Source organism: Patagioenas fasciata, chromosome 23, assembly GCF_037038585.1.
Source record: "Patagioenas fasciata isolate bPatFas1 chromosome 23, bPatFas1.hap1, whole genome shotgun sequence".
Lineage (NCBI taxonomy): Eukaryota > Metazoa > Chordata > Aves > Columbiformes > Columbidae > Patagioenas > Patagioenas fasciata.
The window spans coordinates 6,363,193-6,388,133 of record NC_092542.1 but is presented as its reverse complement, the minus strand read 5'-3'; the positions used below and the strand labels follow the sequence as shown (position 1 = coordinate 6,388,133).

Sequence of the window (24,941 nt, the reverse complement as noted above, 5' to 3'; positions counted from 1 at the left end):
AGGGACGCGGCTGAGCTGACACACAGGGCCGAGCATCCCCCGGAGCCGGGACAGCGGGGAAGTGTTTGCACAGGCAACGTGGAGAACCCCGGGCAAATAAAGAACATTTCTGGGAGCTTAGAAAGATTTTACAAGAGTTATTGAGTGTGAGACGCTGCAACAGCCGCTTGCAGCACCTCCACTGCGGGGCAAAGAGACGTGGCAATAAATAGCGAAGAAAAGCCTGAAGTGACCAAGATGTGCGTTTCTTTGCCCAAAAGTGTTGAGACTCGCAGCTCTTGGCACCTTCTCAGCTCGAGGGGAAGGAAAATATTCGGCAAGAAGCGGCAGCTCCCTCCCCGCCTCGCTCGGGAGCTGCATCCAAAGCTGCTCCACGTCCAGCTGGGGACGAGGTTTGGGGTCTGGGGACGAGATTTGTGGTCTGGGGATGAGTTTTGGGGACCGGGGATGAGTTTTGGGGACCGGGGATGTTTTGGGGTTGCGCAAGGAGATGCAGCAGCTCCCAGCTCCATCCCACACCCCCTGGGTCCCACCCGGGGCCCCTCAGGCCAATTCACACCCACCGGGCCCCGGTGAGGATGAGGAGGACGTGGTGAGGAAGGTTCCGCCCGCTCAGCCCCAATAAAGGCACCGGAGGCAGCGGCTGGGTCGCTGCAGACATTCTGCTTTATTGTCAGCACGGCACACGCCTTCCTCCCTTCCCTTGGCACTTACGTATGTGTTCCCCCCCCGCACGCTCGGTGGGTGCGGAGACACCAGGAGTTCATCACAGGCTATTTTTATATATATATATATATATATATATATATATCTTCCCCCCCCTTACCTTTATTTTCTTCTAAGCGTGGTCAAGTGATCACAATCACTTCCAAAACAAGACAAATAAATTAAAACTCTATTAAAAAACCCGCCTGTGGCTTCGGGAATGTGCCGGAGCCCCCGCAGCAGCTGCACGCAGGGAGGGGGGATTTGTTTCCTCTTTTATCTTCAGTTTTGTTTGAAAAGGACAGTATTTTCTCTTTTTTGTTGTTGTTGTATTTTTAATATACTACAGCCTGAAATTCAGTGCAATAGGTACAACTACAGTGCAGGTAATGAACAATACAAAACTCGTCCTAACCATGTACAAGCTGTTCTGGAGCCTCTAGAGCCTCTACCCTCTGTACCTTGTGTGTACATTATACAGTGTGAATATACTCCGAGAATATTTACAGTACGTTGCTCGTCAAATCAGAAACGCTATAACTTAAACGTCTACTATTAACAACCATTGAACAAAAATATATATAATATAAATATCTTCCAGTCTATACACAGAGCGGGAAACGGGGTTTGTCCGCGTGATGGTGGGGGTTGGCGAGTCCGGGGGTGGGCGGGTGTTGTGGGCGGGTGTTGTGTGCGGCCGCCGGTTCGTTTTGCTGCGGCGTCGGGCAAATATTGCCGAGATTAAACCCAAAATCAAAGCGGGGGGAGCGAAGGAGAGACGGCCCCTCTGCTCCCCCCTCCCCGATCTGACCCGGGGCCGAGCCGACGCTCGGCGAGCTGCGGCGGGATCCCGACCTCCGGAACCCCCGTCCGCAATCACCGGGGCTGCCATCGATACAACCGCTTTAAAAAATAGCTCGTTGGTCTTTTTAAAAATAAAATATTGGTTTAGATTTAGTGGATTTACTTGATATTTCTACGATTAAATCGTTAAAAAAAAGAGTTTGCAGCTTTAAAAAGTCGCGCTACGTGATTTCTGGTTAACTGACCTATCGCGTCGTTATAAAAAGGAGCCGCCCTCCTGCTGGCGGGGGCCGCGTGGTCGGGTTTAAAACGTCTGTTGGCTTTGAAATCCTGGACGCGAAACCAGCTAAAAAGAAAAGAACCAACCCAATTGTTTCTAGCAGGAAAAAAAGAATAATAATGATAAAATCGGTCAGTCTGTCCCCGATAAACCAGTGAGGGAGTCTGGAAATGGGATGTGGGCCGGGAGCCGCCCCCCCCGGCTCCCTCCGTCCCGGTTTCTGTACAAAGCGTTTTAAAAAATCACCCCAAGGAGCTCAGAGAGAAGGTGGGGGGGGTTAGACCTGCGAGTCGGCGCCCAAGCTGTGGAACTCGTCCGGGGTTTTGTCGCTCTGGCTCGCTCCCCCCTGGCGGAAACCAGAGGCGATCTCGTCGAAGGTCCGACCCTTGGTCTCCGGCACCCTGAAGTAGGTGAAGATGAAGAAGAGGATGAGCAGCACCGTGAAGATGATGAAGACGTAGGAGCCGCAGAGTTGCTGGGGAGAGAAGAGGAGGGAGGGGTGAGCGTGGGGATGGTGCGAGATGAACAACGGACCGCGGCTTGTCCCCCGCAGCCACCAGGACCTGGTTTGTCCTCCCTCCTCCCCAGATCCTGCCCCCACGTCCCTTCCCTGGGGACATTCGCCCCCTCAGCCCCCCCGGTCCTGGTTTTGGGGCTCAGGGGTGATTACCGCGATGTATTGGAAGCCCATGCCCACGATGAAGTTGGAGGTCCAGTTGGAGAGCCCGGCCACGGCGAAGGCGGCGGGACGGGGGCCCTGGCTGAAGAGTTCCGCCACGATGAACCACGGGATGGGGCCCGGGCCGATCTCAAAGAAGGCCACAAAGCCGAAGATGGCCACGATGCTGAGGTAGGACATCCAGGGCATTTGGTCCTAGGCCGAGGGAGGGAGAGAGAGAAGGTTGGTTTGGGGACGGGGGACAAAGCCCCTGGCCACCCTTGATGAGGAGACTTAAGCCCAGACCTGACCGAGGAGCCAGGAGGTTTCTCCAGCTCCACAACTGGATTTCTAGGATCTCATGAGCAGTGAGGAACGCTCGGCCAGCACCTTGGGGAGGACGATGCTTCCTCCTCTCCAACCAGCCCTCCTCCTCCTTCCCACAGGAAAGGGCAGCCCATAGGACCCCCCCCCAGCCACCCCGCGTCCCACCACTCACCAGCAGCGTCAGCGCGATGGTCATGAGCACCGCGCACCCCGCCATCCCCGCCAGGCCGATGAGGTGCAGGGTCCTGCGCCCGGCTCGCTCCACCACGAAGAGCTGCGGGATGGAGACAGGCGGCTGTTAGCACGTCCCCTTCTCGCACCGACACGCAGAGAGGTCGCCAAGCCAAAACTCACCGACACGACGGTGAACGCCGTGTTCACCACGCCGGAGCCGATGGTGGCGTAGACGGGCTGCTCCACGCCAGACTTCTCAAAGATGCTGGTGGAGTAGTAGAAGACCTACAAAGGGATGTGCCATGAGGGGAGGAGTCGGGTCCTTCAGCACGACCGTGTGAAGCACTCGAGCCCATGGCGTGCGGCTCCCCCAAAACTCACCGCGTTGATCCCCGAGAGCTGCTGGGACAGCTGCAGGACGATGGCGATGAGGATGGGCTGGCGATACATGGGGGAACGGAAGAGCTCCATGATGGTGACCTTCTTCTCCCTCATCATTTGCCGGCTCTCCTCCTTCATCTCCTGGAGGTCGCTGCTGACGTCCGTCGTGCCCCGCAGCTTCTTGAGGACTAAGGGGAAGTGGGGGATGTGGGGTCAGGACCTGCCGAGGACCCTCCTGCATGGTGGGGTGAGCTCGGGGGCAGGAGCCACTCACCGCTCTTGGCTTTGTTCTCCTCGTTGCGGTTGATGAGGAGGAAGCGGGGGCTCTCGGGGGCGAAGGGCAGGATGATGCACTGCAGCAGGGCGGGGACGAAGATGAAGCCCAGGAGCAGCGGCCACAGCGAGTCGTTGCCCATGATCAAGTCCAAACCGAAGACCTGAGGACGAGAGAGGGGTTGAGCCTTTCCCAGCCCAAGCTGGACCCAACTCTGCTGCTCATGGCTGCGCTACAGGCTTGGACACCCATCAGAGGGACAGGGACAGCCGGGTGGTTTCCAGGTGGCCAACAGGCGACGCTCTGTGCTCCTGAGCAGCTCCAGGTCCATCCCTCCAGCCCCAGCCCCTTCTGAAGGGCCAAGGGGACCCAGAGCACTGACCCACCCCCTGCAGACCCCCATGGGCATCAGCACCAAAGGCAGGGAACCACTCGGCCCCCAGAGCCGGTTCTTCGGCACTTACTTGCGCGATGAGGATGCCCAAGACGATGCCGAGCTGGTGGAAGGTCCCCAGGGCACCCCGCAGCGCGGTGGGTGACACCTCACCCACGTACATGGGCACGAAACCGGTGGTGAGGCCGGAGTAGAGGCCGATGATGAAGCGGCCGAGGATGAGCATCTCGAAGGAGAGAGCCATCTTGGAGAAACCCATGAGGATGGCGGATAGGAAGGCGAGGATGTTGGACATCAGCATGGAGTTGCGCCTGGGGAGGGAAGGGAGGAGGGTGAGGACGACCAGGGGTGTCAGGAGAACCCAAACACCAGGTCTTGGCAGGAGGGAGGTGTCCCTGGGACACTGGGGTGAGATGAGGGGCATGACCCCCCATCAGGGTCCAGCACACTCGCTGCTCACCGTCCAAAGCGGTTGACAAAGAGCCCCACGGAGAAGGATCCAATCATTCCCCCGACGGAAAAGATAGCGACGGAGAGGGACCAGAGCGTGGTGAGGGTGGCTGGGCTGATGGGCTCATCGTACCGGTACAGCCAGGTACGGTTGTAGAAGTCCTCAATCACCTGTGCAAGGCGGGGGAGAAACGAAGCCGTGGGTTCAATAAACCATCTTCATTTCACCTGTGCCATCAGCGTTACAAGTTGCCCGGCCCCGTGGCTCACAGGACGATGCGTCACGGAGCCGCTGGGCCGGTGGCTCAGCTCCAGCCGAGGGAGGGAACCTGCTGGGATGCGCTGAGGAAATGCAGCCGGACAGGTTCTGGTCGCGCCGGGAGCAGCTCGGCGTTGCCAAAATACCTCAAGCACCTCCCGGGGCAGCCGTGGGGAGGTCACGCTCCTCCCCGGGGCACGGGAGGCTGGAGGGACAACCCCGTCCCCAGAGGAGAAACAACACAGGGGAGATGGCGGAGACACTAGAGGAAGGTGAGGAAGACAGCAGGGTCTCCACTGGGGGTGGACAAGATCAATTCCCACCCCCCGGACACTCCCTTGAGCTTAATTTCTAGGGTTTTTTTCTGCAATATTTCCGTAACACAACACTTGTGCTACAAATCTGTGACACTGCAACACTAACATCTAAGACAGGCGCTTGTTTTTAATCGTCTTCACAGAACGCTCTGTTTTATATACTTTACATATATTTTTTTCATTTATTTTTGAAGCCAACCCACTGCTGAAAGCCTCAAGTGAGTTATTTAAGGGTCACCCACACCCAAGCCAACGCCTGCCCAGCCCCGCAGGAAGGAGCAGAGGTTTGGTGTGGGGAGGGGAAGCTGCTGCCGGACACCGGTGGCTCAGGGACTCGCTGCTCCGAAGGGTTTCACGCACACTCAGCTCCCGATTAAGTATTTCCACAATTCCACTTCATTTTCCAGTCTTCCCAGCGCTTCACACACGACCGAGAGCCCCTGGCAGAGGCAGCACAAGAAACACACCTCGTGCTTCACTAAATATGTCAATAATGTCATTTTTTTTTAAACCCTCCTTTCACAAAGCGTCTAAATGATGAAGATTTCAATATTTAATTGACTTCGTTTGCCTCTTGTGTCACCTGAGGTTTTGATGCTTTGGGGGCTTTTTCCTTTTCATAACATCACCAAACTAAATAATTTATATCATTATTTGGAGAACTCAGGCTCCGGGAAGGGGTGCGCGGGTCCCTGCTCACACCCCACCAAACCTGGCGCTGCTCCGAATTCCTCCCCCCTTCCCCAAAACCTCCAGCTCTCCGCCCCTGAAGCAGAAAACAATTAACCCGAGTGACAGCGGATGCCCCAGCGCTGGGTGAGCGACGCTGGGCTGGGCTTTGGCTTCACAAAAATGTAACACCCAAGTACCCCCATCTCGGCCCCAAAAAGGACCAACTGAAAAACCCACCATGAACTGGTTAGGAAGAAATGAAAATTACGAGTTTGAAGTGAGACATATGAAAATAATAAGTGAATTTCCAAAAGTCGGCTTTTTTTCACCTCTCGCCCTCATTTTGCTTCAGCTGAGTGTTTCCCACCAGCCCTAGCTCAGTTTTGGGTTGTCCCCTCCCCGTGTCTCGTTTCCAGACACCCCACAGACACTGAGCCGCCATTTGGGCCACAGGCAGGACTGCACCGGGCCACAAACCCACGCTCATCCACCTGCACCTCAGCAAGAGCCGTTCTGCACTGCTGCAAACGCTGCTGCAAACGCTGCTGTGCCTGTGCTGCGGGAGCCGGGGGAACCATGTGTCCCTGTGCTGCACCCCAGGACCAATCCTGCACCCCAACACGTCCCTGAGAGGGGCCAGGGGAGCCCCAGGAATGATCCAAGGCTGAAACAGCTCTGCTGGGGGACAGGCTGAGAGAGCTGGGGTGTTCAGCTGGAGAAGAGAAGCTCCAGGGAGACCTTAGTGTGGCCTTTCCGTACTTTAAGGGGCCGAGAAGAAAGATGGGGACAGACTTTTTAGTTGTGATAGGACAAGGGGTGATGGTTTTAAACTAAAGGAGGGAGATTCAGACCACACATGAGGAAGAAATTGTTGCCCAGAGAGGTGGTGGATGAACCATCCCTGGAGACATGCCAGGCCAGGCTGGACGGGGCTCTGAGCAACCTGAGCTGGTGAAGATGTCCCTGTCATGGCAGGGGTGGCACTGGGGGAGCTGGGAAGGGCCCTTCAACACAAACCATCTGTGATTCTATGATCCCCATCCCACCCCTGCACTGTGATGGTTCCCCAGCCTGCATCCCACCCCAAATCTTGCACGCCAGTTTACCCCAGTGCACCCTCAACCCACACCCTGACACATCCCCATCCAACCCTGTGCACCAACACATCCCAAGATCAATGCACCTCCATCCCACGCCCCAGCGCACCCACAATCCAACCCCAATGCACCCCGATCCTGCATCCCCATCCTCCACCCCAATACGTCCTCAGCTTTAAAGGTGAGATGACCCTTGTGCCCAGAGCATCCTGCTACTCAAGCCAGCACCCATCCTGCCTCCTCTCGTGCCCCTGAGACAGAGCACCCCAAATCCTTTCACCCATTAGTTCAGCACCCCAAACGCAGTGTCACTCACTGAGTGACTCACCCCTAAATCACACAACCCATCCCTGGTCTGAGCCAAAGGGCTGCACCCTAAAACGCACAAGGGAAACCGAAGCAACACCCGTCGTGGGCAGATCCCGCTTTGCCGGGGGTCTGCAGGAACAGAGGGAAGAGAGGATGGAGAAATCCCGTCAGCTGTGGGGAACAACGCGCGTTCTTGGGGTGCGGGGCGGTAATTACAGGGCGCCTGCTCCCCGCCGGGCCGGAGCTCAGGGGAAACGAGGGCGGCTGCCAAAAAGCAGCTCCTCAGCACGTTCCCAGCGATTTCGCAGCTCGACGGCGCTTCTAACGCCGCTCCCGAAGCTCACGGCTCCAGCGCCAGTGGGTCCGGGTCAGTTTTTAGCAGTGCGACGTGTTCAGTAGACAGACACAGGCACTGTGTTGGTGGGTGCGAGCACCAAGGGTGCTGTACGGGACTCGCAGCCTCCAGCCACATGATATCCCGCTCGGGCCACTCAGCACGATTAAATACAACTTAATGCAATACCGCAAATAAAGGTAATTTGTGTATTTTTTACTCCTTCCACACTGATGGGGGTCTGGGGAGTTTTTGCACTGGGTCTTCTCTCCCACAAGGAGGTTTTGCGACGCTCAAGATGAGATTTTGCAGCCCGTTGGCTGGTAATGCGATTAATAATCTTGCAGCGTGAATCCTGCCTTGGTGGGTTTAATTGTTTGGGATGGTGCAGCAGAGGCTGTGACGATGCTCGGGGAACCCGCTCTGTCCTTCGACAACTTAAGTTTTACGCAGGCCATGTTGCAAGCACCACATGCGATTTCTGAGATTTTAACACCTCAAACGGCCACATCATTTGGTCAAAGTCAAGTTTTCCAGGGCTCCCACAAACCTACCAGTGGCTGGAGGGTCCTGACGCTGGGGCAGGAGCAGGAGCCAATGCCTCCTGCTCTCCATCCCTTGCCATTCTGCCCTCAATGCTCCGGGAAGCAAAGCCCCATCGGAGCGGCCACACTGCCCCTTCCAGATGACTCAAATTCTAATTAACTCCCAGGCTTTTGCTAAAGGCCGAGGTTAAAAGTTAGGCTGGTCCCACCCGGCGAGCATCCTGTCCGCGTTCCTGGGATTTTTCCCGGCAAAAACGCTAAGCAAGGAGGAAACTAATTCTCCTGGGAAAGCGAGAGCTGAACAACTCCCCGGTAAATCCCATTACAGCAATAAGCTGCCTAGCGGGATGTACTATTTTCGCCGGGCTGGCGGTGGCTGGGGGTTTGTTTTGGTATGGGGGGGTGAAAATTTGCTACGGCGAGGCCGTTCGGCGCACGCTCACCTTTTGCGGGGCGTTGATGACACCAGTGTTGTAGCCGAACTGTAAGGAACCCAGCACCGCTCCTCCCACGGCGAGCATCAGGCGAGCCGTCATCTGCAGGAAATGGGGCAAGCAAACAAAGCACAGGGGTTAAACTTGGGGTCCCCCCCTAAGAAGGGTCCCCCCATGCTTCTCCCCGGGGAGTTGCGAGAGGAGCAGGGATGCTCAGAAGGTTGTGAGTGTGAATATGCAGAGTAAAAGACAAAACTTGCTTTTTTCATGGCATCCACAGGGGTTAGGGAAAATAAAATAACCAAAAAAGTACTCTTTCGGGCTTAAAATAAAATACTGTTTGGGGATTCCAGGAATTTTTTGCTACTGGAGCGGGGCGGGAGGTTTTATCTGGGCTCGCAGGGTCCCCTTGGAGGGCTCCACGTGACACCCGGGCGACACGCCAGCGCCAGATGCTTTTGGGGATGCCACGGTGACGCCGCCGGCTGGCCGAGCATCGTCCCAGCACCGGCGCGAGGATGGCCCAGACAGCCACCCCTAACGAAGTTTTTGCACCGGAGCCTAATTAACAGTCACTAAGCAAAATCCCGGGTATTTGGCAAACCCTTGGGCCGCCTCCTCTTCCTCCCGCTTAAGTCGGAGCGACAATCGGAGCCTTGTTTGGGAGCGGGGTCAGGGCAGGCCAGCGCTCGGGCCACCTTCGTTAACGGCCCAATTATCCCAGGCAGGAGATTTTCCCAGCGCTCAGCTCCGAGAACCAGGATCCGACATTCCTGGTTAATCAGCTTTGGGATGACCCACGTGAAATTTATAAGCCCCTTAATTTTTGGGGGGGGGGGTTGAGGGGGTCTCTCTGTTTATTCCGGGTACCGGCACACAGCCCCACCTCAGGGATTAATATTCCCGATTAATATTCCCAAGGGATTGGCACCAGTCAGACCCCACCCAACCAAAACCCCTCAATCAGGAGGGCTAATTGCACAGCACATGCAAGAAAAATAGCTATTTCCTTATTTAAGAAGCATTTTCTTATTTTTTAAGTAAATAATGCAAAGAAATATAAATAAGCACTGCTCGCTGGCCTCGCCACCTCCTCCTGCGTTAAAAGGTTCCAGGGAAAAAGCAACAGGGAATAAAGCCAGGCCTGTTAATGAAGCTCATTAATTAGACTTGGCCCCAACACAAGTAATCAGGGAGGTTTTGGCACTTGGGTTTTGTTCGGCGCGTCCAAATAAACCCACCCTGAGAAGAAAATGTCCCACTTGAGTGGGCAAAAACAGGCTGGAAAGTTGGAAAAAACAAGTAAAAAGCCCCAAAAAATCTGAAATCCTGAGTCCGGCCTCATCCATCCGCCTGCCGCTCCGAAAAGCTGCACTGGGTGACGCCGGCAAGGCCAAAGTCAACCTGTGCTGCAAGAAAAGTTGTTTAAAGTGTGGGGGTTTTTGGGCGTTGGGATTTTTGGGGTTTGCGGTGATTAATTCCTTAGTTTTTGGGGAGCAATGTTGAGTTCACGGGGCCGGGCGGCCAAACCCAGGAGAGCGACGGGCGCTCCCCCACATAGGGGGTGAGTCAGGGCAGCATCACCCGTTGCAGGTAGAGACACCAACCCCAACCGCCACCCCCTCCGAGAATTAAACCCAATCCCTTTTGCAGTTTTAACTTCTAAAATTAAAAATTCATTGTTACAACTTCAGGAAATCAAAAATGTCCAAGTTTTTAAGGTTATGGGCAAATAAATGGTGCTTTTATTGCGGCACGGCAGCTGGAAGCGGGGAGGGATGGGGTTACGGGGAAGGCTGATGGTGCTTTTGGAGGCCGCTCCTCCCGCTCACTCGGGCTTCCCGGCTCCAAACACGTTTCCCGGCCCGACCCGCAGCCTTTCGGCTGTAACCTCGCCATTAAAGGAAAGGCTTAAGATGGCGAGTGCGAGGGGGGGGGAAAAACTAATAAAAAGTTTATTTTTAAAGGCAGCACGTGGTGTCTGGTGGGGTTTATTTAACTGCTTGTAGAAAACAGCTTTATTGAGAGTTTTGGGGGGTTGGGGGGGCAAAGAACAAACTACTTCCCCTTCTTGCTTTTGTGCAATAAACTTATGTACAGCCTGGATATATCCAGCGCTTGTGGGGTTTGTTCTCTACTAACTCCTATGCCTTAGAGGAAGGTGAGTGTAGCACTTGTAATTTTAACAAATTCAGAGGGGTTTTTGCTGCTTCCTGTTTCCTTCAGAACCCGAACACGGAAGCCGGGACGCTCGGAGATGTGGAAGCCAAACCAGGCTGCGTTTGGCTTTATAACTCTTTATGTTTTACTTTTCTAATATCTTTCCCGCAGCACAGATGGATTTCGGATGCTGCCCGCCCCACGGAACAAGGAAATGAATAATCCCTTGAAATAAAAATAGGAATATTTTTTCAAGTGTCCCAGGGGAGAATTTCAGGAAAATTCCACATTTAACAACAGCCAATCAAAAACAGTTTTTAATGAGGCTTTAACGAGCATCCCAGAGTCCCATTTTGGGATGGATGTGGTGAGGGGGGGGATTGCAGGCAGGGGTGCAGCATCTCGCACGTCCATTTGCACGGGGCAAAGGCGACCGGCTCGGCCACGGCCGGGATAACGCTGGAAAATCTTGCGCACCCACCGCCGGCCGTGTCAAACCTGCTCCCAAAGCCACAGCGCGACGCATTTTGCAGCCAAAAAGGGGGGGAAAAGCTGAGATTTGGGGGGGGTTATCAGCGCTGGGGAGAACCGGCGGGGAGGGGAAACAGAGTCAGAGCAGCGTGATTTGGTTTTATTTATACAGGGTTTTTTTCCCTTGAAAGGTCAGCTGGGGACGGCGCCGCGATCCCTCCGAGTTTTGCAATCGGAAGAGCGTCTCCAACAAGCCCTGGAGATGTTTTGTGCGCCAAGGGGCAGAGCAGCCCAGCGCCGCGGGCAGAAGAGCAGTTCCCGCTTTCATAATATTGAATATTACACTTAAAGGTGGAGAGGCAGCTCGTCCCCCACCTCCCAGCACCTCCACACCGGCCGCTTCAACAAAAACCCCATTTCTCCCCTTGCAAACGCACTCGGGATCGAGGCATCACCCACCAGAGCGCGGCGAATCGCTCCTGCAATTAATTACCTTGAAACAAAATTAATCATTTCTAACCCAGATTCCCCTAATGGAGCGGTTATTAAGGACGGAAAAGCCCAGGGAACGCGGCTCCGGCTCCATTGCGGTAGCTGGGAGTCCGGCGCATCAGATTCCTTGCGTTACGAGAGCGAATTTCTCTTTAATTCCTCCCCCCATGGCCGCGCTGCCCGCAGTCACGTTCCCCAGGAACAAAACGGCTTTAAATAAAGTCATACAAATATTTCAATATCATTTCATTTTAAATAGTTTTCCTAACGATGCAAAGTTGGCCGGGGGTGCGAGGGGAGGGGGGGGAAGGGGTGATTTGCTAAGGAGAGAAATAAAAGGAGGCTTTAATTGGAATAAAATTATTATTTTGGGTTCTTTGCACTGCTGTGGAATTTATTTCCTTCCTCAGAAAAAAAAAAATTAAAGAAAAGAGAAACTACGTACTTGAATATATCCCAAACGCGAACGTTTTTTGGGGAGGTCCAGACAAGCGAACCCCAGTGTCTAATGTTAATGACCCTCTGTAATTAACTCACCTTCCTCATTTAGGGCCTGACGTGTTGCTTTAACCCACCTTTAGTGTTATAAAACAATTCATGTGAGGCGGCTCCGAGCACTCGGATGCTGCCGAGCGGCCGAGGGAGTTTGTGCTGTTTAATAATTGAGGTTTTTTGGGGGGAAATGGATGGAATTGGGTCACAGCTGACGCGGGGGGTGACCCAGTGTCACCAGGGGGGTCCCCCCAGTGTCCCCCCAAAACTCAGCGCTTTCAGGGCCTTGTCGCCTCTTCCGCAACCCCCAAAACGAGGCCAAAAGTGCCTTTTTTGGCTCTTTCCTTTGCGTTTTTTCACCTAAGGGGTTCGCTTCGTTTATTTTTTTTAACGCCAAAACTCCTTCCCAGTTGCGCTCTGAAGTGCGGGTTGGTTTGTTTCGGGGTGTTTTGCCTTGTTTCTGAGGTAATTTTTTTTTAAAAAAGGTTTATTTTACCTCACGGCGCCCACACGTGGGCCCCCCCCGTATCCCCGGGGCGGCGTGAGGAGGCCGAACCAAGCCCGGTCCCCCCCCAGCCCCCCCAAAACCGGATCGCCCGCGGCCGATCGTCGCCTGGGCGGTTGTGTAACGCGCGAGGGGGAGGGGGAGCGGGGTTCCTCACCTTGCTGCCGGTGTCCATGGCGGCCCCGGGAGGCGGCGGTGGCGCTGATGGGCCCGGGCCGGGGCCGGGGGGGGCGGCGGGAGCGGCGCGCGGGGAGCGGAACGGCGGCGCGCGGCCCCAGCGGGGGCATTGAAGCGGCTTAAGAGCGCTGGCGAGCAGGGGCCGCGCGGCGGCGAGGGACGGCGGCGCCCATTGGGTGGCGAGCGGGAGGGGGCGGAGCCAGGAGGGGGCTGTGGTTGGAAAGGGGCGGAGCCAGGAGGGGGCGGGGCCAGGAAGGGCGTGCGCGGGGGTGTGGGAGGGGCGCGCGCGGGGCGGGAGCCGCGAAGCGCGTGCGGGGCCGCACGTGGGCGGGGGGGGGCGGGGCGGGAGTGTGCGCGTGAGTGTGAGTGTGCGCGAGTGTGAGTGTGTGTGCACGTGTGCGTGTGGAAATGAGTGTGCAAGCATGGGCGCGAGTGTGCACGTGAGCACATGTAAGTGTGCAAGCGTGTGAGTGCGAGTGTGTGAATGTGTGTGCACGTGTGAGTGTGCAAGCATGTGCATGCCTATATGCATGCCGCTATGTGTACCTGTGAGCGTGCAAGCATGTGTGCTTGCAGGGATGTGTGTGTGCATACATGTGCATGTGTGTAGCTCTATGTGTGTGCGTGCACGTGTAGGTGTGCAAGCATGCGTGACAGTGTGTGTGTGAATATGTGCATGCACGTGTGAGTATCAGTGAGAGTAGAAATGTGTGTGTGCATGTGTGTGCACATGTGTGAGCATGCAGGTGTCTGCACTTGTGTGAGTGCACACGAGTGTGCAAGTGTATGTGCACATTCGAGTGTGCAAATGTGTGAGTGTGCAAGTGTGTGTCTGCATGTATTTTCACATGTGTGAGTGTGCAAGCATGTCCTGTGTGTGCACATGGCTGTATGCTGGTGGGTGTGTGCACATGTGTGTAAGCGTGTGCACATGTGTGTAAGCGTGTGCATGCCCATATGTCTGCATGCCACTATGTGCACATGTGACTGTGCAAGCGTGTGCTTGCAGGTGTGTGTGCATATATGTGCGTGTGTGTGCCTGTATGTGTGTGCATGCACATGAGAACAAGTGTGTGTGCACGCACCTGTATGTGTGTGTGCGCTCATGCGCTTTGCTGCAAGCCTCTGAGCTCTGTGTGTGCACACATGTGCCTGTGTGCGCACACTTGTGTCCTTTTGTGCACGTGTGTGTGCACCCGTAAGCATGTGCATATGTGTGTGTGTAAACGGGTGCGTGCACCTGCATGCGTGTGCATGTGTGCAGGTGAATGCATCAGTGCATGCTTGTGCGTGTGTAAGCAACCACCTGCACTGGTGCAAAACCCTGCAAATGGTGCAAAACCTGGCACTGGTGCAAAACCCTGCAAATGGTGCAAAACCCTACAAATGGTGCAAAATCCTGAATTGGTGCAAAATCCTGAATTGGTGCAAAATCCTGAATTGGTGCAAAACCCTATACATGGTGCAAAAACCTGCACATAGTGCAAAACTCTACAAATGGTGCAAAACCTCGCACTGGTGCAAAACCCTACAAATGGTGCAAAACCCTGCAAATGGTGCGAAATCCTACAAATGGTGCGAAACCCCACAAATGGTGCAAAATCCTGAAAATGGTGCAAAACCCTGCACTAGTGCAAAACCCCACAAATGGTGCAAAACCCTGCACTGGGTGCAAAACCCTACAAATGGTGCGAAATCCTACAAATGGTGCAAAAACCTACAAATGGTGCAAAACCTTGCACTGGTGCAAAACCCCACAAATGGTGCAAAACCCTGAAAATGGTGCAAAACCCTACAAATGGTGCAAAACCCTACAAATGGTGCAAAATCCTACAAATGGTGCAAAACCCTAAAAATGGTGCAAAATCCTATAAGTGGTGCAAAACCCTGCACTGGTGCGAAATCCTACAAATGGTGCAAAACGCTACAAATGGTGTGAAATCCTACGCTGGTGCAAAACCCCACAAATGGTGCAAAACTCTACAAATGGTGCAAAACCCCACAAATGGTGCGAAATCCTACAAAGGGTGCAAAACGCTACAAATGGTGCAAAACCCTGCACTGGTGCAAAACCCTACAAATGGTGCGAAATCCTACAAATGGTGCAAAACCCTACAAATGGTGCAAAACCTTGCACTGGTGCAAAACCCTGCACTGGTGCAAAACCCCACAAATGGTGCAAAACCCCGCACATAGAAAACCCTATAAATGGTGCAAAACTCCACAAATGGTGCAAAACCCCACAAATTGTGCAAAACCCTTCCAATGGTGCAAAACCCCGCACATAGTGCAAGACCCTGCACCCTGCAAACCCCCCCGAGGCGCAGAGCTGGGTTGGACCAAGCCCCTCGCCCCCTTTCCCCCCTTTTCGGGGTTCAAGGAACTTTTAGGGTGCCCAGGGCTGAGGACGCAGCGCAAAGCGCGGCGGGCGGGGCTGGGTGGATGTGCGGGCGCGCACGTCCGCAGCTCCTCCCACCGCTCCCACCCCCCGGCCACCAAAGGTGCCGCGGGGGTCCCGCACGGGGCCGCGCCTGCGGCTCTTTGTCCGCCCTCGGGGCTCAAAACCTCGCCCTTCCCCACCAAAACCAGCTTAAAAACACCATTAAAAATAGTTAAAATCATTAAAATTCGTTAAAATCATTAAATTAATTTTAAAAATTCAATTTCCCACAGTATTTAAAATTAAAAAAGTGCAAAAAATGCTAATAAAAAATAAAAATAAAGGAGGAAACACTTTTAAAAGGAAAAAAAAAATACAAAAGCAGAGATTTGGCCCAAAATCCCAAGTCAACAACCATTTCTCTTTTCCTAAAGCCACAAAGTTTTGCCCCAAATTCACCCATTTCAGGGCAATGGTCACCTCTAAACTCCCATCAATCGGAATTTTATCGATCCTGGGTTTTTTTCTTTCCGTTTTTTTTTTTTGCTCATCCCAAATGGGAAACGGGGAATTTTGTGCCGATTGGGCATTTTTCGGATGGGATTAAATGAAAATAAAGGGTGTCGGGCGGGAATGCTGACGCGGGGAAAGGGCCGGAGGAGGGATAATCCGGCTGGTGCCGCCGCGCTGAGGGGGATTTAGGGAGATTTGGTCGCTCCTGGCCCTTTCAATCGGGAATAAAAGGGTTAAAATAATATCCCGGGGTGGGGTGGGGGCAGGAGGGGATGGGATTGAGGGAAGAAGAGGGGAAATTGGGATTGAGTGGTTTTAAAGGGTCAAGAGGGGGTTGTGGAGAGACCGAGGCCGTGGTGATGGGCTCACGGCGCCGTGGGACGCGACTTGTGGCAAGGCCAGAGGCCACGATGATGGGCTCAGGGGTTCACGTTGTGGTAGAGAAATGGAGGCCACGGTGATGGGCTCAGGGACTGGAGTTGTGTCAAGGTCAAAGGCCGTGGTGATGACCTCAGGGATTCAAGTGATGGTGAAGAGGCCAAGGCCACGGTGATGGGCTCAGCCCCTCCATGGGACTCAACTTGTGTCAAGGCCAGAGGCCACACTGATGGGTTCAGGGATTTGAGTTGTGTCAAGGCCAGAGGCCATGGCGATGGGCCCAGGGATTCAAGCAATAGTGAAGAGGCCAAGGCCACGGTGATGGGTTCAGGGATTTGAGTTGTGTCAAGGCCAGAGGCCACAGTGATGGGCTCAGGGATTCAAGCAATGGTGAAGAGGCCAAGGCCATGGTGATGGGTTCAGGGATTTGAGTTGTGTCAAGGCTGGAGGTCATAGCGATGGGCTCAGGGATTCAAGCGATGGTGAAGAGGTCAAGGCCACGATGATGGGCTCAGCCTCTCCAAAGGATTTTGTGTCAAGGCCAGAGGCCACAGCAATGGGCTTAGGGGTTTCAGTGATAGTGGGGAGACAGAGGCCACGGCGTTGGGCTCAGCCTCTTGGTGGGACTCAGGTTGTGCCAAGGTCAGAGGCGACAGTGATGGGCTCATAGAGTCAAGTCGTGGTGGGGAGACCAAAGCCATGGTGATGGGCTCAGCCTCTCCATGAGACTCAAGTTGTCTCAGGGCCAGAGGTCATGGTGATGAGCTCATGGATTCAAGTGGTGGTGGAGAAGCCAAGGCCACAGTGATGGGTTCAGGGACTTGAATTATGTCAAGGTTGGAGGCCATAGTGATGGGCTCATGGATTCAAGCGGTGGTGGGGAGACCAAGGCCACAGTGATGAGCTCCACGTCTCCATGGGACTCAAGTTGTGCCAAGGACAGAGGCCACAGTGATGGGCTCATGCAGTCAAGCGGTAGTGGAGGCCAGAGGCCATGGTGATGGGCTCAGCCTCTCCAAGGGATTTTGTGTCCAGACCAGAGGCCACGGTGATGAGCCCATGGATTCAAGTGATGGTGGAGACACCCAGGCCACAGTGATGGGCTCCACGTCTCCATGAAGCTCAAGCTGCATCAAGGCCCGAGGCCACAACAATGGCCGCAGGGATTGGAGTTATGTCAAGACCAGAGACCATGGCGATGGGCTCAGCCTCCGCCCTCATCCTCCCCTCCACAAATATGGGCCCTGAGTCACCGGTGTCACACAGACACATCCCCCGCCACGCGGCTGGCGAATTTCATCTGAAAAACGTAATTCCTGGCAGACGAGGAAATCCGGTGTCTTTTATATCCCCGTGCCATCTCATCTCGTGTTGTTGTCTAACGAGCTCGTTATCTCGGCCTCTCCCATCCCCACCTGTGTCACCAGCCTCGGGGACACCGGGGACACCGGCGTCCCGGTCACACGCGGGATTTGGAGCGGGCTTTTGGGGCAGAGGCTTCTGGTTTTGGGGGGCAAAATCCAAGCTGGGACATTCTTGCCAGGGCTGGTTTTCAGGTAGTAAAATCAGCATCAGCAGACAGCAGCGGGGAGGGAATTTGGCTTTGCTGGGACTTGATGCCATTGGCGTCTCCACGTTCAAAAACTCTGGATTAACCCTAAAAAAAGAAGGGAAAGCTTTAGCACTTGACCTCCAACACCGAGCATCCTTGGGACTGAATCAATCCACTTCAGGGGGGAATTCATCTTAATGTTTTCAGCGCCCTTCGAGCCTCGAGGAGCCTTAAAATGAGCCAAAAGGGTTTTTTCCCCCTTTTAAAATTCAGGCCAAAATTCCCAAAAATTGTTTTTCTAGAGACGCACCACCCCAATGTGTCCCCAGCACAAGAACATCACAGAAAAATACCCGCCGGAGCTTATAATTCCTATTCCTGCTTGCACAACAGCCCCCGAACAGCTGGGAGCTGCTGTCAACATCTGGCTGGCACCGCACCCCGGTGACCCCGTTGTGTGCGGCAAATTGGGTCAAACGGCTGCGGTTTTGTCTCCGCGAGGCTCCTGAAAGGTGCGGGTTGAGTCGGGGTCAGGCCAGGAGGCGGCCGGGGCTGGCGAACGTCAGCCCAGGTGACGAAATTTGGGGCAAAGTCCAGAAGGAAATTAGAATTTGTAATAAAAACGGGGTTGGGCAACGCTGGCACAACCTTCCCCAGGGATTTCAGTGCTGAAATAGCTGGGCTTGACTTGGCTGCTGGGATCTGGGGGGGGATTTTGGGTTCTGTCCTTATCCTTATCCCGGGGCTGGTCCAGCTCAAGGGATGCGGCAAAACATCAGCCCCATGGCCCCCAACCTGGAGCCACCAAAGCGCTTTGACATCCCTTAGGTTTGGATTTAACAGCCTGGATTTCACTCTTTATCCTTAAACCCGGACTAGTAAAGCCCATCTCCCTGTTAGGCTGGGATTATAATACATTGAACCCTCCTGTTCTTGTGTTAGAGTAAGACAAACAGATACTGCATGTCCAAGAAAGCAGAGACACTCCTGGATTTCACTCTTTATCCTTAAACCTGGACTAGCAAAGCCCATCTCCCTGTTAGGCTGGGTTTATAATACATTAAAGCCTCCAGTTCTTGTGTTGGAGTAAGACAGATACTCCGCGTCCAAGAAAGTAGGGACACTGCCCCCAATAAAAGCAATTATTGTCATTTAATTAATCCCAATTAACAAGCAGCGAGCCTCGTTTCAAGTTTTCCAGGCAAAGCAGCGACCCCCTCGTCCTAAACAGCGCTGGTTTGGGGAGCTTTTCACCCTTTAAAGATGCAAAGGATTGGAAAACAAACCAAATATCTGGTTTACAGGGGGGGAATAATCCCCTAATCCTGGGTCTTGCAAAGGCTGATTTTGCACCTCAGCCCGGATTTTGCATCTTTTACGACAACCCGACGCGCATGGGAACGTGGGGAGAAGAGGCACAGGGGCTATAAATACCCGGGTGAGTCACTGGGAGGTGTCGCGGCAGCCGAAAACCATTGGAAGGGGGGGACATCCATTCTCCCTTTGGCTCCACGTGTTCATGCGAGCGGATTCCTCTGCCTCCTCCAAGCAGATAGAAAAAGGCATATATATATATATCTATATATACGCTCGTGTGCATATCTATATATATATATGCACACGAGCGTATATAAAAATAGATATATATGTATATAATGCTGCTTTTCCCTGCCCGTAAAAACTCCATTTCACAAACTACCCTGACCTGGCCAAAACTGCAGGAAAAGGGGATTTTCCCCCCTTTTTCCCATAACATTCCAATTAAATAATTCCCATTCGCCCGCATTTCCTTCTTCAGGAGCTATTTCTGGAGCAGAAGGAGAGCGGCTGTTGAGGATAATAATTAATCATTAATGATAACGAGCAGATAGCAGCCACTCCCCTGCCTTAATTTGCAGGGATGCTCCTTTTCGTGTTTAATTTTTGATTCATTTGGTGATTTTTTCCCTCCCGTTCGCATGGCGCGGACAATTTGTGGAGCAGCAGGGTTTAAACAGTGAGGTTTTCTCTTCCCCGGGGGAGAAAAAGGGCAGAATGAGGCCATTTTGGGGCCGTTTGCTGCGCCGAGGCCGAGCGGCCGGCGCGGGCCCAAGGCCAGAGGCCTCGGCTCGAGGCCGCGATAAGGGATGTGGGAACAAGAGTCACATCCACGGCGCCCCAAAACAAACCCTGCACCCCATCACCGTGCAGAGAGCATCCTCCCCTCCCCGGCATCACCATCCTAGCACGAATCCACTCAAAATTCCTCCAGATTTAGGAATTTTGGGTTTTTTCGGGGGGGATTTTGCAGCAGCCACGTGGTCTTGAAGCCGAATATCCCACGGCACCCGGAGAAATTGTGGGTTTGCTGCAGGACCGATGGATTTATTCACATATATATTTTGTTCTGCCCATCCCACATTCCCTGCCGGGCTCAGCAAAGCCAAAAAAGCACTGATTTTTCACCCAAAATAACCCAACTTTGCGAATTTAAGGCATCCCAACAACCTGCAGGCTGGCGGTGCAGAGGGAGCATCCCTGTCAGTCCCTAAACCAGGATTTCTGTGCCTTGTGGAGAGCCCAGAAAGGGGCTGGAGGAGGAGATTTTGCTTCATTTGAGGGGTTTTGGGGCATAAATGCAATTTTAGAGGTTGGGAGCATCCTCACTATTGCGATATTAAACGCAAGGGAAATCAGGAGCGATGCCTTTCATTGCAGGTTCTGTTCTGCCCATCCCACATTCCCCGCCAGGCTCGGCAAAGCCGAAAGTACTGATTTTTCACTCCAAATAGCCCAATTTTGATAATTTACAATATAGTGAGAGGGTGAAAACCAAACAAGAGGCAGCTGCTGGTGTGGAGGGGCTGGAGGGCGATTTTGGGGCCGATTTGGGGGTTTTGGGGGGCCAGGATAGTCTCATAAATGCAGTTTTAGAGGCCGGGAGCGCTGTCGCAATATTGAATGGGAGGGTGTGCTGGTCGTGCTGAGCATCACCGGGGATACAGGATGAGATGCTCCCGATGGAGAGACATCCAAAGAGCTTTAGGGACGCCCCACGGGTTGCCATTCCCTTCTTAATTAATGACTTTAATCACCAACTTTCCCCCCTCCGCACAAGGCTGGAGCCTGGTGGGTTTTACCCACGGGGAGCGGGTTGGCATCCCAAGCTGTGAAACACCAGAAAAGGAAAGAAAAAGCTCCAAAATCCTCATATCTTGCATTAAAAATCCCTCCGGCTACGGGCAGGATGGGGTTCGCTCCTCCGTTCCCTCACTGGACTGGGAAGTGCCCAGTTTCTGGACTGGGAATCCGTCGGAGCAAGCTCGCGGCGGCAATTACCGCGCCGCAGGAAGACGGATTAATCCCCATTACCTAATTAACTCGCCGAATAATAATTAGGCAGGTATTTCTTTGCTCTTCAATCATAAAAACTCTTTTGCAGGGGCATGTTTGGAAGCCGGGCCCGGACATCAAACGCGTTTCTGCAGAGGCAGGAGCAGAAATAACCATGGCGCTGAGCCCGGGGCGGCGAGCGGCGTCTGCTGGGTTGGGTCAGCGCCCTCCGGGATGGTGCCATTTGATTTTTGGGGGGGTCACCACCCTCCCAGCATGACACAATATGATTTTTGGGGGGCCAGTGTCCTCCTAAGATGCTGCAATGTGATTTTTGGGGGAGCGTTATCCTCCCAGAATGATGCAATTGGAGGTTTTGAGGGGTCAGCATCCTCCTAGGATGATGCAATTTGATTTCTGGGGGGAGCATTCTCCTCCCAGAATGATACAATATGATTTTTGGGGGGTCAGCATCCTCGTAGGATGATGCAATTTGAGTTTTTTGGGGCCAAGCATCCTCCAGGATGATACAATTTGATTTGGAGGGGGGGATCATCATCCTCCCAGGATGATGCAATTTGAGTTTTTGGAGGCCAAGCATCCTCCAAGGATACTACAGTTTGATTTCGGGGGTGGCCATCACTCTCCTAGATGCTACAATTTGATTTTTGGGGGGTCATCGTCCTCCTTGGATGATGCAATTTGAGTCTTTTGGGGCCAAACATCCTCCTGGATGATACAATTTAATTTTGCGGGGAGCCATTATCCTCCTAGGATGATGCAATTTGAGTTTTTGGGGGCCCAGTATCCTCCAAGGATAATACAATTTGATTATTTGGGGGGTCATCACCCTCCTAGATGATACAATTTGATTTGGGGGGAGTCGTCATCCTCCCAAAATGACACAATATGATTTTTGGGGGGCCAGTGTCCTCCTAAGATGATGCAATTTGATTTTCGGGAGGGTCGTCATCCTCCTAGGATGATGCACTTTGATTCTGGGGGGAGCATTTTCCTCCCAGAATGATACAGTATGATTTGGGGGGGGCCTAGCATTCTCCAATGATAATACAATTTGATTTTTGGGGGGGTCATCCCCCTCCTAGAGCAATTTGATGGTTTGGGGGCCAAGCATCCTCCTGGATGCTACCATTTGATTTAGGGGGGGATCATCATCCTCCTGGATGCTACAATTTGATTTAGGGGGGATCGTCATCCTCCAATTTGATTGTTTGGGCATCATTATCCTCCCAGGATGATGCAATTTGAGTTTTTGGAGGCCCAGCATCCTCCAAGGATATTACAGTTTGATTTTGGGGGCGGCCATCACCCCCCTAGTGCTACAATTTGATTTTTGAGGGGTCATCACCCTCCTAGATGCTACAATTTGGTTTTTGGGGGTCATCATCCTCCAAGGATGATGCAATTTGATTTTTGGGGGTGCTCCCAGCACCCCTGCGTCCCACAACGACTCCTCCGCCCTCTTGATCATCCTGTTCCCCAAACTCATGACTCAGCACCTCCCAAAAATGCAGGAGCCGGGTTGCAAAACTCATGACTTGACCCGTTCCTTTCCAAGCCGGAGGAAAAGAAAAGCCGGCTGGCCTCCAAAATTTCGGAAAATCCAACCAAAAAGCGTCTCCGTCAGCTTTGGGATTGATTCAAATTCTTATTTAGGGTTTCTAAATGACGGAGAATGAAACGCTTGGCTCGGGATTGTGTTTTTACGATGAGCTGCGTCAGGTTGGGAGAGGTGAAGAGTCAGCAAACGCGCCCTGGGCGCTGATGGGGAGATAAAGCCCGGTTTGCAACCCCTTTACTCATGGGTTTGGGGATGTTCTCCCTGTTTTGGGGTTAACGTGGAGCCGTTGGGTAAAACGGGTGGAAAACGGCCCCAAAATGAACCCCCCCGGTGGGTTTTCTTGCAGCACTGGGTCACCCGCCCCTCGCTTCTCCCAATTAAAAGAATCAAAGGAAGGAAATTGGAAACGTGGCCCCCGCTGCACCTCATCTGGAGTAATTAGAGCCCAAGGTTTTAATGAGCAGCCGATTAAATACAAAAGAGAAGTTCTTGGCTCGTTAGAAGAAAGTGGAGGTGATGGAGCAGGGGGCTTGGACCCCCCAAAAATGTGGGGTGACGTGTAGGCCTCGCTGCGGCCGTGGGGAAGGGGAATGGGTGCTGTTTGCTGTTCAATCCTGAATTTCTGCAGCGGTTCCTGGCTGGATTTGGCCGGAGGGGGATGCCAAGCGGCTTTTTGCACCTTATCTGGGCACTTTGCACTTTAAACTCCAATTTCAAAGCTCCTGAATGTCCCCAAGGCTCCGGTATCTCCTGGGTTGGATGTTCCTCCCCCCGGGGCTGTAAATGCGCCCGGACCGGCTCAAAGCCCCGAATATTCGCCCCAGGGCTGCGACCGGGGGCTGAGCCCCTCCCATGGGTGCAAAATGTCCCCCGCACCCCCCAAATCCTTGGTAGGCCTGCAGCAGGGGCTCTGTCCTGGCTGCCAGCCTTTGCTTCCCGTGAAATCCCACGGAATACTGTGGAATTTGCATGAAATCCCATGGAATACCATGCTATCCCACGCGATTCTGTGCAACGCTGTGCAGTCCCATGCAATTATCCCATGCGATTCCATGCAACACCATAGAATCTCATGCAATCCCATGCAATTATCCCATGCAACTCCATGCAATCCCATAGAATCTCATGCAATCCCATGCAATTAACCCATGCGATTCCCACGCGATTCCCATGCAATCCTATGCAACCCTGTGCACTTCCCATGCAATTCAGTGCAATCTCATGCAATTCCCATGGAATCCTATGCAATTCCCATGCAATTCAGAGCAATCTCTTGCAATCATCCCGTGCAATACCGTGCAATTCCCCTGCAATCCCATAGAATCTCGTGCAATCCCATGCAATCCCATCCAAACTCATGCAATTCCCATGCAAAACTCATGGAATTCCCATGAAACTCCCATGCAATCCCATGCAATCCCATAGGATACCATGCAATCCCATGCAAACATCCCATGCAATCCCACAGGATACCATGCAATCCCATGCAAACATCCCATGCAATCCCATGGAATCCCATGCAGTCCCACGCGGTTCCCATGGAGTTCCATGCATTCCCGTGCAATCCCATGTAATTCCCATGCAAACCCATGTAATTCCCATGCAATCCTATGGAATCCCATAGAACCTCGTGCAATACCATGCAATTCCCATGCAATTATCCCATGCAGTTCTCACAGAATCCCATAGGATCTTGTGCGCTCCCATAGAATCTCATGCGATCCAATGCAATTCCATGCAATTCCCATGCAATCCTATGCAATTCCTATGCAATCCTATGCAATTCCTATACAATTCCATGCAATCATATGCAAATCCTATGCAATCCCGTGCAATCCTGTGCAGTCCCATGCAATTCCCATACAATTCCATGCAATCCCATGCAATTCCCATGCAATTCCTATGCAATCACAAGCAAACCCAGTGCAATCCTGTGCAATCCCATGCAATTCCCATGCAATTCCATGCAATCCTATGCAATCCTATGCAATTCCTATGCAATCCTATGCAATTCCTATGCAATTCCACGCAATCCCATGCAATTCCCATACAATTCCTATGCAATCACAAGCAAACCCCGTGCAATCCTGTGCAATCCCATGCAATTCCCATGCAATTCCATGCAATCCTATGCAATCCTACGCAAATCCCACGCAATCCCGTGCAATCCCATGCAATCCCAAAAGCCGCCCCCCCCGGGCAGCATCGCCGCCGTATCCTGCAGGGAAAGGGGGGGATCGAATGGCACCAAAGCCCCCGGCGCCGTTTATGTTTGGAGCACCGAATTCTTTGCATAAGAGCCACACGAGATAGGAAAGCGCTGGAAAGGCGAGCGCTCCCCGCCACGTCCCGGCACGCCGCAGCACCGGCCGCGCTCCAAATGTCCCGGGGGGGGCTCGGGGGATGCTCACAGCACCCCAAAAAAGCCGGGTGTGCAAAAATACCCCCTATCAGGGTCCGGCAGGTGCGCCAATCCCCAGTTTTGGTGGCGAAGGGGGGGTCGGACAAACGAG

At 53.3% G+C, this 24,941-nt stretch overlaps 1 protein-coding gene across 2 annotated transcripts; it reads right to left on the bottom strand.

Annotated features, from left to right (window-relative positions):
* Positions 1-644: 644 nt before the first annotated feature.
* Positions 645-12,840, bottom strand: SLC2A1 (solute carrier family 2 member 1). Of its 2 annotated transcripts, none has more exons than XM_071798251.1 (11): positions 12,692-12,840; positions 8,424-8,516; positions 4,458-4,618; positions 4,068-4,308; positions 3,604-3,766; positions 3,330-3,517; positions 3,129-3,233; positions 2,947-3,048; positions 2,460-2,663; positions 2,073-2,264; positions 645-1,855 (listed from the first exon to the last, which is right to left on the bottom strand). In XM_071798251.1, the coding sequence occupies exons 1-11, from the start codon at positions 12,707-12,709 to the stop codon at positions 1,814-1,816; spliced, it is 1,509 nt and encodes a 502-aa protein (XP_071654352.1). In that variant the 5' UTR covers positions 12,710-12,840; the 3' UTR covers positions 645-1,813. The 2 variants fall into 2 exon arrangements, with proteins under 2 accessions (XP_071654352.1, XP_071654353.1); XM_071798252.1 differs by lacking the exon at positions 12,692-12,840 and adding an exon at positions 8,675-8,698.
* Positions 12,841-24,941: the final 12,101 nt, after the last annotated feature.

Coding starts and splice junctions, on each gene's coding strand:
- SLC2A1 (XM_071798251.1), bottom strand. Junction 3,518..3,603: donor GGAGAACAAAGCCAAGAGCG/GTGAGTGGCTCC, acceptor ACTTCCCCTTAG/TCCTCAAGAAGCTGCGGGGC. Junction 2,664..2,946: donor CCATCGCGCTGACGCTGCTG/GTGAGTGGTGGG, acceptor CCCTCGGCCTAG/GACCAAATGCCCTGGATGTC.